Source organism: Thermobia domestica, chromosome 16 (genome assembly GCF_964235325.1).
Source record: "Thermobia domestica chromosome 16, izTheDome1.hap1.1, whole genome shotgun sequence".
NCBI classification, from domain to species: Eukaryota; Metazoa; Arthropoda; class Insecta; order Zygentoma; family Lepismatidae; genus Thermobia; species Thermobia domestica.
In genome coordinates this window covers 72,153,048-72,164,943 of record NC_137469.1, presented here as the reverse complement: position 1 = coordinate 72,164,943, position 11,896 = coordinate 72,153,048, and the positions used below count along the sequence as shown (strand labels likewise).

At 36.3% G+C, this 11,896-nt stretch overlaps 1 protein-coding gene across 1 annotated transcript in view; it reads left to right on the top strand.

Annotated features, from left to right (window-relative positions):
* Nucleotides 1-272: 272 nt before the first annotated feature.
* The window catches only part of Cpsf73 (cleavage and polyadenylation specificity factor 73), a 65,445-nt gene continuing 53,821 nt past the window's right edge, over nt 273-11,896 (top strand). The window contains exons 1-3 of the mRNA XM_081742580.1: nt 273-425; nt 4,667-4,730; nt 8,097-8,194. Of these exons, the coding sequence (XP_081598706.1) occupies nt 355-425; nt 4,667-4,730; nt 8,097-8,194 (233 nt within the window). The 5' untranslated portion in view covers nt 273-354. The remainder of the gene's footprint in view (nt 426-4,666; nt 4,731-8,096; nt 8,195-11,896) is intronic.

Genomic DNA, 11,896 nt, shown 5'->3' with positions numbered 1-11,896 from the left:
GTTCGTTCCCCAAAATTTGATTTGGTGAGTAGTATTGTTCTTGTGTATTTATCACATTAATTGTGGATAATAAGTAAAATTTGATTTGGTGAGTAGTATTGTTCTTGCGTATTTCCCACATTAATTGTGGCTAATAAGTAATTTTTATATACTTAACCATATAACCATATACTTAACCATAGGTCATATAACCATTTATCAAGCAGGGGAAGTCTAATCCTTACAGTTTTGTTTATTTCAAACTGCTTTGCTCCGAATTTTCCAAGAAATGAAAAGAACGTAGTAACAGATTATGGTCTAAGGAAATAAAATCAAGCAACATTGATGTATTGACATTTGACAGTCAAATCAACAATGGCGGCGAAGAGGAAGGCAGACACGCAGGTTCCTGCTGAAGAAAGTGATTACTTAGTAATAAGACCGTTGTATGTATTTTAATTAATCTTCTTGTTTAGTTTTTCTTTATTCTGAAAATAAATGTAATAAAATAAATAGAATGAGTTTAATTCACTTATTACCGGTAACAGTATTATTGAGGCAAGCAAACAGTTGAGTAACGATGTGCAAATTAAGTAAACATTTCAAATGAAAATTCATATAGCGACTATATAAATGTTAAACTTTGGTTTTTGCAATTTGGACATTAGTACTGTATCGCTGGACCACACGAAAATCGAAAAAGAAAAATTAGTATTATTTAATTTTCCTCAAATCACTAGGTTGTTACCCTAGCTCACTTCCTAGTAACTATTGTTCGAAATACAAGGTAAACGTATGTAAAACCTACAGTGCATAAAACACGAACTAACTTCTGCTAGGTGGCCACTAAAGAACACGAATGCTATCTAAGTAAGGGCAGAAGCGGAGTAGGGGGCTCGAGCGTTAGCCACAGAGTGCGGCCGTAAGGAGCAGGCGCGTCAGCGGTGGCAAATATACATATAAACGAGGATAGTGGAAAAATAATTTATATGGCATAAATTGCATGGCTTATGTGTTGCACAGCTTTGGAGGAGATATTAAATGCCATAGCCAGGTGCAGGTATAGTTTTGGCGCACCACATTTTGGAAGATTACAGGTAAATTTGAACGGATCATCCGGGATAAGATAAGTGAGTGCATATGAAAGATGGCTGTATTAGATGCTATCTTCCACTGGCGGCATATTTCTACACAGTGTACAGAACTTGTATTTTATGTTTACAAATGGAGCGTTACTAGTATCAAACCATGAAAAGTACTATTGCCAGAACCCATTTCTTTCCATTACACTCACTTGCGCACATATCTTCCTACGCTGACGCGCCTGCCCCTTCGGAAGCAACCCCGCACGCACCCACCAGTTTGGTCCTGCTCAGACTCAGGCAGCATTTGTGCTTTTTAAGTGGCATCTAGTATAGGTTGGTTTGTGTTTTTTGCACTTCAGTTTTTATGCTACAGATTCGAAAGCTGTATTTATACGCGACTCGTAAAGCAATTTAAATTTTCAACAGTTACATTTGGTTGGCCTCTTGAATTTTATCTATGCTAAGTGAGATATTTTCATGTCGCCCTATAGGAACCTTTTAGGGGACAATAAGAAGGAAATTTGTGTAAGAATTGTAATTTTTGAACAATTCTTTGTAGTGGTGCGTCAAAAGGGTGCAAGAAGTACCAAAATGTACTAAATTAGGTTTGATGTTCCTCGTCTTTTCTGAAGTTTCCTTTCGTCTCCCCTTCTACGATAAACTGTTCGCCTGTTTAGTATTCCATGTCTTTCATACAATTTCAACAACTAATGCTCGTTATTTTTGTGTAACTTGATGAAACTCTGACGCAATATCTCACAATCTTGTAATTTATGCACCGTTTCCTGTAGTCCTTTCCGCCTCAACATTCAGTGCCGCTTACGTAATCGAAAACAACCAATAACAACAACTATTTTTTTAACTTCAGCTATTTCCTCTCATCTGATTTTCACTTACTCTTCCTCAAAAAGCAAATTCAATTGAATGTCCCAGGTTGGGGTACAGCACTACCATAGAGAAAGTACTGTATCACAAATACATTAGCTGTTCTTTTGTATCTAATATTCATGTGGCAAAATGTTATAATAACATTAGTAAAAGTATGTGAATTAGATTAGAGGTCTAGTTTTAATGAGAAAGTAGAGAAATGTAGGAGAATGGAATAAATTATCTTTGGGAATTGTGTCCGAGAACTTGCATTCAGTCTCTTTCAGTTGGGGTTTAAGCTAAAGTTTAAACTGGCACGAAGGTATGAAAAGCTCAAGCCGACAACTTAGAAATTGGAATATGTGTTTTGAACACATCACAAATCCCGTCGTCTTTGTTACTGTTTGTGCGACTGAAGTCCGCTACTTCTTGTAACTGTCCCTTTGTTTTTGAAATGCTGGATGAACACTATGTGCCCCAGCCCCCACTTTTTAAATATATTTGGATGTACGATTCATTGAATGAATCTCTTCGTATGTTTTATTTTTATATTTTAATGGCTGGAAACCAGTCATACTTGTGGATTTCAGGAAGTTTTCAATGTTTTAATGTATACAGTAGGTCTAAATATTCGCCCTCTTTTGTTGTTCTCCATGGGAAAATCGCTAACACTCGTATTTTGTGTGCACGACCCCAGCTTCGATTTCCAGTGAGAGTGCTTGCCTAGGTGATCTAAAATGTGGTTTGCTTCTACTTGAAGCATCAGGTTTCCTCTCCTATAGCCTCGGTACTGAAACGGGACGTTAAGCGCCAATCAGTTAGTTATTATTATTTTCAAACGTATATAAATATATCAGTTGAAACAGCATTTAAAATTTGGAGTTAGCTACTAAGTATGGATGGCCGAGGATATAATGAAATTGGCAGAAGAAGTGTACCTTAGAAGCATGGCCCTCTATTCCAGACCAACTCAACTCTATTCGATTCTACTTTATTCATGTAGTCTTCCATCGCAGGCCTACTATGAACTAAGGTAAAAGTTTTATATGATAAACTGTGTTGGATAGAAGGGGCCGCGGTGGCTCAGTGGTAGAGCGTTCCCTCTGGTGCTTGGGGTCCCGGGTTCGATCCCAGCCCCCGCCAAGTGAACTTGTGGTGGACAAACACCGTGTGCGTGGGTTTTCTCGGGGTGAACTTGTGGTGGACAAACACCGTGTGCGTGGGTTTTCTCGGGGTTCTCCCGTTTCCTTCCACTTTATTCATTCCGCCATTATATTCATTACTCATCATCACCGTCTCCTTTAGCCTAACCGGCATAACCGTGGGACGTAAAACTCAAAGATTTCATTTCATTTTTCATGTGTTGGATAGAAAGATACCCTTTCCTGATGTATGCCTACGTGTTTTATCGATCAAGATATAATTTATTAATTTTATATTTAAACAACTGAGAAATACAAGGTACAATTGATTTTTCCTTATATCTAGATTTTACCATAAGTGAAATTACAATGATTTAAAGGATGAAAGTGTGCGACTAGACTATACGTCTCCTCGGTTTCCAGCTTGACGTGTTAGTGTGTTAATGACTGTGTTATTAAACCATCGATATACTTTCACACTAGAGAGCAATTTTGTGTTTTAATGGAATAAGACATGTTTTCCTGTAAAACACACTTTTCAATGTGTTTTAAGATATTAAGAAGAGACTGTGCTTGACTACTGCACACAGTAACTAATTTCTTTCATGTATAAGCTATCGCTTAACGTTCTTTCTTAACAGTTAGGAGGGGTCCAGTAGCTGACCAATCTGACATTTTCCCGGTTTTCTAAGATTCATTAGACGAATGCCAGGATGATACCTTTTTAAAAATACGCACCTGAAAGTTTGTTAAATAGATAGATAAATATTAAAATGTTGATAGTGGAAAACAGCGAGGAATTGATTTACTACGTATAATAATCGCAAGGAGTTATAAAGCGTAACCTAGATCCATCGATTTCACTACTCAGTAGAATACGAGAGTGTATTTCGGTCGTCAACACTCGATCCATAAAATTTTCCCAGGGTAGTCTCTCGCGCTGTATGGAGAACATCTCATGAGGTACAGAGGTTGTCGGATTGCCGCTGAGTTTCTTTTTGTTGATTTTTTGTTATTGTTTTATATGTTCACTATTATTATTGGTACTGTTTTATTGGAATAATTGTTACAGTTTATGCCACAGTTATTTACGTTTTATTTATTTTGGGGTTATCGCTTGTTCATCATTTCTTTAAAGTTAGGCAAGAGTATTGGTGAACTTCTGCTGTTTGACCTTTTCTCAAGTGTGCGTTCGGAAGGCAGCTTCACGAATTGTACCGAAATCTTCCGATGTATCACAAGTGAAACAAAATGTTTTTGTGTTTGATGTAGAGCCGAGGCTTCACGAGTCATTGCTGTCACTATACCTAATAAATATAGTACGTACCCAGATTTTTCCAAAAGTGATCAGATTACCATGTGAAAATTGATAAATAAATAAACAGTTTTTTTCGTTTACCTCTCTGATCTTTGTTTCAATTTCCCTCTGACATGTGATTTCTTGGGTCGTGTGTCAAAGTTAGGGAGAATGGTTTCTTATTGAAACTATTTCACCTTCATACTCGACTAAGATATAAACTAAGAAATTAAAAATGGTTTCTGTGCAGTAGTTACATTATATTAACATCTGATGTTTCTTTCTTTGTTTTATAGAGGTGCGGGACAAGAAGTTGGTCGATCATGTATTATGTTGGAATTCAAAGGGAAGAAGATCATGGTAAGTATCAGCCAGTGGCAGGGTTGGCCAAAACCATAGTTTTTATTGAAAAAACAGTTTTTTTTTGTTTAAATTCGGTTTTTTTTTTTTTTTGGTTTAAATAATTTACTCTATGTATTTATATTAGATATGGACAGAAATTAGTTTGTTTCGCCTTGGTGTTATTATGCAACAACAAAGTTATGCTGGAAGGGGTCACATAAGCTTAAAGCGGAATCCAAACCGCACTCTCGGTTCATCCAAGAAAAATTGTCTATTTCGAGAAGAAACCGTGACTAATTGGTCACAAATGCGATTACCGACTCACTCACGAAGGACTCCTGATAAAAATACGTTGTACTGATGTTTACATAGGCCTAGTTGTTAATATAATTGTCAAGAGTCATTTCAGAAGGACAAAAAGATAAACAGTTACACAAGTAAAAACATTATACAATTATATATAAATCGGGAAACTCCCGGCTTAGCCATTGGGAAAATCCTGTTATTACTTTAAATGTATTTGTATATAAAATTTTAAGGTCAACGTATCATAATCACTACGCTAAAACTGAGGTATTATATTACAAATTTGGTATGTAGATATCATGCAATAAAATCAAAACAAAGTCAGATCCAAGCTAATGTTGGAAACTGCGTAGTCAGTTGATAAATTTTGCCAATTTCTATCAATATATTTAAGCAACCTTGACTTCTTTATAAAACAACAGGTATTCAGGCAAGTAGAAATATATAATTTGGTTTCGTTTCGTATGTTTAGGCTTAACATCCTTATGAAATACCAAGGTTATCACGGAGAAGACTTTCGCGTAAAGGGACACCTCGAATCGCTACTTGGTGTACACTTGAAAGATGGGTTGTGGTTCGATCGAGAATTGAACAGGGGACCCCTTGATTAAAAGGTGAAAACTACATAAACGTAATGCAAATGGTTTCATATGTGGAGACGTCACCATGAAGTTCACACGATTTAACCCTTTGGAGATCTCATGGTACAATTTGTACCATACGGGGTGTTTCATTGTACATTGCGTTATAACTCTTTTTCGTCCGGGTTTTTTTGGTTTTTCAAGTCCAGAGGCATTGCAGAAGACATTACGGATGGTTTCACACCTTCCTGTGTCGAGACATAGGAGGTGATGACGTCATAAGTCTAAAATTTATATTTTCGTGTAATACTTTTTTTTGGGGGAGGGGGGTTTGTAAAGTATTTTTGGCGGGCTTATTTTTGCACGTAGAAGATTGAAATTTTGCACAAACATGCAGTCCTCCGAGTAGTATTTACCAGATTTTTTTCAGATTTCTGCGTTAAAACAGGGGGGTACAGAGGGGCTAAACGTTGAAAAAGGGAAATTTTACCAAAAAATCCCTTTCACGGGATTTTCCCGCCTTAGATACATAATGGGGACAAGTGAATGGTACCGCCTGAAAGGCCGTTCTATTCTGAAGAGAATGATGGGTGAAACATGACCCTAGGGTAATTAGGGATGTCTCAGGGAATGTTTAAAAGTTTCCCTCTGTATACGGGAATATGGGACATTGTCGGTGTATATATATATATATATATATATATATATATTTCTGGCGGGCTTACTTTTGCATCTGGAAAATTGGAATTGTGAATAAACATTCAGCCCACCGAGTAGTATTTATCTGATTTTTTTTTCAGATCTCTACGTTAAAAGTTGAAAAAAGGATATTTAGACCCAAAATTCCCGTTTTTCCTCATTTTCCCGCCTTAGATACATGATGGAGACACGTGAGTCATACCGCCTGAAAGGCAGTTCTATTCTGAAGAGAATGATGGGCGAAACATGACCCTAGGGTAATTAGGGATGTCTCAGGATTTTTTTTTTACCTGAGATCATGGTGTTTTACGGTAATTTGGGGCATGGTGGGAATTCCTGATATAATTTCTCCCGCCCTTGGTATTCAAGATAGAAACTTGAAATTTGGCACACACATTCAGTATACCAAGTACTATTTATCAGATTTTTTTTTAGATGGCTACGTTCACACAGGGTCGCTCCAGGGGGGCCCAAAGTGCGAGAAAAAAAATTTTCCCTTTGACATCATTTTTCCCGCTCCTGGTATATGGTATGAGCATGCAAGTGGTATCATTTGAAAGCTAGCTCCATTCTAAAGAGAATGAGGTATGAACCATGACCCTAGGATAAATAGTGACGATGCAGTAGCTGCTTGACTGAAAGTCTAAAAAATAGCCCCAAAACCCCGGATCTCTTAAGGGTTAAAGCATTTTTCGTTTGGTTTAAACCAGCCAACCCTGGTCATTGGTGAGTTAGACATACGTCCAGTTACTATAAGCATTCATTAAAAAATATTTACCGCAAACGCAGCCAACATTATCTAAGTGTAAATGTTTCGGCGAAAAATTATTACCTTCTTCAACATATCTTTTTGTGTGTTGAGTTACGTCCCGTTGATTATCTTCTCAAAAGTAACATTGCTCTTCTTACTTGCAGTAGTCTTCCATAAAATTTCCTTTGTATCCAAATATTCTTCTTCGTGAGCACTAATCGATATCTTATGTAGCTGATTAATAATAAAGAAACATTGCTTCTCAGATTCACTTGTTTTACCTATGTTTCATTTCTCTATTTGTCGAAGAAAAGTTTAAATACTGCAGTAATTTTTGTCTCCTCAACATTCTTAAAAAGTAAATTTTTTCTGGATATATATATCAAATGTTCTAAAAGTGGCGCCCACGGACCACAGAGCATTATTCTACAAGTCAAAATAGATTTTGACTTTAATAATGCTTTTAAGCCTTAGATTTATTGTCTTTGATTTAACCATACTTTGTACCATCGAGCGCAATCTAATATAAGGCACACACTTCAAGAATAAGTATTTGATGGCTTGAACGTCATTTGACAATTTTTTGAAGCAAGACTGTGACAAACTGAATCATAAGTACATTGTAGTCCCCCCTTTAATGCCAAGTCTCACACGTGTGTGTCTGCGTACGGTCTCAGTTTGATCCCGGCTAGAGTACTAAACTTCAGTTAAAATCACAAAAATTGTCTGGATCTATATGTTTGTTTATTGACGCTTAACGTTTGTTTTCGGCACTGAGGCTATGTGAGACGTGTGTCCTTAGTTTAAGGTGGAATCCGAACCATCGTAATATGTTCAAATGTCAGTAGTGTCCCCGCCAGGATTCTGTGCAGCAAATGCACGCGCTAACCGCTAGACCAGGAGGGAGGGCTAAAAAGCCTAGGAAGTGCTATTGGATCCCACTTTAAGTAGAAGTCAGTTTCGTATATTCTTAGTGCTGAAAATGGACATTAAACCAGTCATTTAATTTATCTACTCTATAATCGATTTATATATATTTTTTTCCAGTTGGACTGTGGAATTCATCCAGGCTTATCTGGAATGGACGCTCTTCCCTTTGTTGATCTTATTGAAGCAGATGAGATCGACCTTTTGCTGGTTTCTCAGTAAGTAGCATTTGTTTCTCATTTTCGTCACCTAAGTCTCCCGTAAATTAGGTTGATAGAAAATGTAGTACACGTTTATACTATCTGATACTATTCACAAAATCCCTTTTTATACCTAAAGCATTTCACCGGATGCTTTAAGTAGGAAAAATGTGTTTCATAAGGGTGAATAAGTTCCAGTCAATATGTGTCCTTCGAGACTTCGTCAAGAATGCGACGAGACGAGACTTCGTTGAGAACCCTAAGCGTTTCTCCAGATCCAAATTCTTAAGAAATTTTGTTTATGTCAATTCAGCGGCAAAAGAAGAGGCATACATTCGTAAGGTCCACTGGAGAAAACTATTGGTTAGGTTGTATTAGATATCGACAAGTAACATACATGAAGATACTATATAAATTTACTTATTTCAAGCATATTAGTTTAAAAGTGTTATGTGCTGTTTAATTTTTGGTGGTTGGAACTTTTGAGTTGTCTAATTAGGAATGGTGAAGGTCTTTTTGGACATATTTAGGTTATTTTTAAAGGTCTTTTGAATTTATAACAAGTACCTGACAAAATCTTACAGAAACTTAACATGATTTATCAGTGATCTTCCCAGCTTTTATTTATTTATGTATTTATTGTTTGAGAGCACAGTGGCTCAATGGTAGAGTGCTTACCTCCAGTACGTGGGGTCCCTGATTCGATCGCCGGCCAAGTAAGCTTATGGCAGACAATATCGTGTCTATGGGTTTTCTCGGGTATTCCCGTTCTCTCCCTCATTATCATTCCACCAATTCTAACTCAGTCATTTGTCTCCCTTAGCCTAAAGGGCATAATCATGGAACATTGAACTGAAAAGATTTCATTTCATTTCATTTATTGTTTGTTTGTGCTTTCTGAGTGTCTGGCAGAGGATATTTAATTAAACACAGAAATTGATACATTTTAATCAAATTATTAAAATAATGAGTAAAAGATGTGGGTGCTCTGTGGATTGCGTCTGTATGAGTTTTCCTAGACATAAAGGTAGTCCAGAATAATGATGTCATTCTGAAATATCTAAGACTTCTTCCAGACCTTATTACTTTATGCACTGTTCAAAGGATTCGTACGCATAGTTCCGTACTGCCGTGTTGACTTCCAGCACCAGTCAGTCATATTCCACTTAGGGCAACCAGAGCACACATTAGATAGGGAAACGGGAGCTGACCACACATCACAAATTTAGAAATCGTTTACACCACATTACCAGAGTCGGTAATGATATCACTTTAACTACTATACGTACTTGAGTAAGAAAACAGATGTCCCTCATTACGAAATGAGTGGCATCGGAATTTAAAACGTAGAACATACTTACATGAGCCATCGCATGTTACTTATATTTCATAATTCACCGATGGAGAGTATAGATGGATGGATAGAGCTGCGGCGCGTAATTCAAAAAGTAGTAGTTAGTTGTTGGCATACTTCCACTGGCAGTGCAAGATCCATGTGGGTCCCTAAAAATAGTAATTGCAGTGGATATAAAGGACGGCAACTCGCGACTACCCGATTTATTCAATGTTCTTATCGTGCAAATCAGGGTGGATTGATTTAAATCAGTCTGATTTAAATCACGATTTTAATCAAGATTTAAATCACTTGATTTTTTCAATAAAAATCGTTGATTTAAATCAAATTCCGAAAAGAATTAATTTAAAGTGAAAGTAAGTAAAATCCCATTTCTGTTCTCTTATTTCGATTATGGAAGATAATAATCATAATACAATGAGACTCAAATGTATTTAAGCACAGTAAGAAAACGAGTATCATGTAGAGAACGATCAGGGAAAATCCCGTTTGAATGGGTAACGGGTGAACCCTGCTTTCTTCTTTTTTTTTACACAGGGTTTTAAAATTTCTATTCCAAAGGGGAAATCACCATGGACATTTAAGATGAAAACTCTTTTGTGTCCACGTCTATTTGTTTGTTTCCAGATAATAGGGGCGTATTTAGAGGGATCCGATCCCCTCTCCGAAACAAAGAAAAAAAAATAGATTTTAAAATTTTGGGCGAAATTTATGTACTAAATACATAGAAGTTCCTCGGGATCGTAATACGACAAATTTTGGATGCATTAAAATATCGAATAATACCTTTGATAAAGTGGATACTTGAACCCATTGCAGAACATGCCGCGATCTGCGATGTGATCGCAGAAAATTTGTCGTGCCCGTGCAGGAAAAATTGTCAGAGGAAATAAAATAGCCAATAGAAAAGAATAAAAACGTGCCTGCTATGTATAGATGTCTTAAATGCACGGACAACTCGTATTTGAACTGTTTTTCACGTCACATAAAGCATATTTTTAACAATCACAAGTGTTTCTTTTGGAACTGATCATCTTCATTTTTTATTTTGGAATTCCTGCAGAAAATTTTTGACTTACAAAAACTCATCGCATAAAGACAAAGAAAGTTCTGCCATCGGCTAATATATAGGATCAGAAAACTATATTCACGAAGAAATTAAATATCGACTAAAAGCAGGGAATTCGTGTTATTATTCAGTTGAAAATCTCTTATCGTCGCGAATTCTGTCGAGGAATTTCAAGCTTTAAGGATCTGAAAATATATAAAACGATAATTATGCCTGTTATGCTGTATGGTTGTGAAACATGGTCGCTTACGCTGAGGAAAGAACGCAGACTGAAAGTATTTGAGAATAAAATCCTGAAACGAATATTCGGAACCAAAAGGAACGGTAATAAGGAATGGCGAAAACTTCATGATGAGGAACTGCATAATTTATACCGTTCACCAAAACATTGTTAGGGTCATTAAATCTTGGAGGCTCAGGTGGGCAGGGCATGTAGCGAGAATGGAAGAAAGTAAGAACGCTTTCAGTTTTAACTTGAAGTCCAATCGGAAAACGACCATTAGGAAGACCTGGGCGCAGATGGGAGGACAATATTAAGATGAATCTCGCAGAAATAGGAGTACAAAATAGAAACTGGATTCAGTTGACTAAGGATAAAAGTCAGGAGAGCTTTTGTGAACATGGCATTGAACCTCCCATAGGTCATAGAGTGAGTTAATTAATTTTAGGCGAAATTTATATGCTTTATATGTTTTTCGTGCCACTAGCTAGTTCCAATTGCTTAAAAATATGCCCCTGCCAAATATCAGTAACTTTCGTGAAAAGAAAGGTGTCATTTGATATACATTGCTGTACTCTTTCCTTAATGCTTAAGAAACATTGTTTGGGATTGAAATAGGTTAACGATTGGGAATTAATTCAAAATTAAAACCCCATACTTTCACTTAAATGGCATAATTAACATTTAATACTAATTCCTAATGTTTTTCTTCAGTTCACGACTTGTATTATACGAAGAAAAAGGTTTGATTTAAATCAAAAAAATCGATTTAAATCAAAAGAATCAACAAAAATGATTTTTTTGAAAAAAATCATGATTTTTTTCCACCCTGGTGCAAATAGAGTGGAACTATGACTGTATGTATATAAGAACAAATATATAAGAAAGAAAAAAAGTTATAGAAAGGAAAGGTATAGATATTTGGAGAACGCGAAAGATGTGTGGAAATAAGCGCACCTTCTGAGGACCATTCCACATAAAATATTTCTAATGTCTTAGTTTATTTGTTTATTCATTTATTTATTGACGATGAACATGATGAAATAGTAGCATTGCTTTCTTCTCAACCTTAGTTTT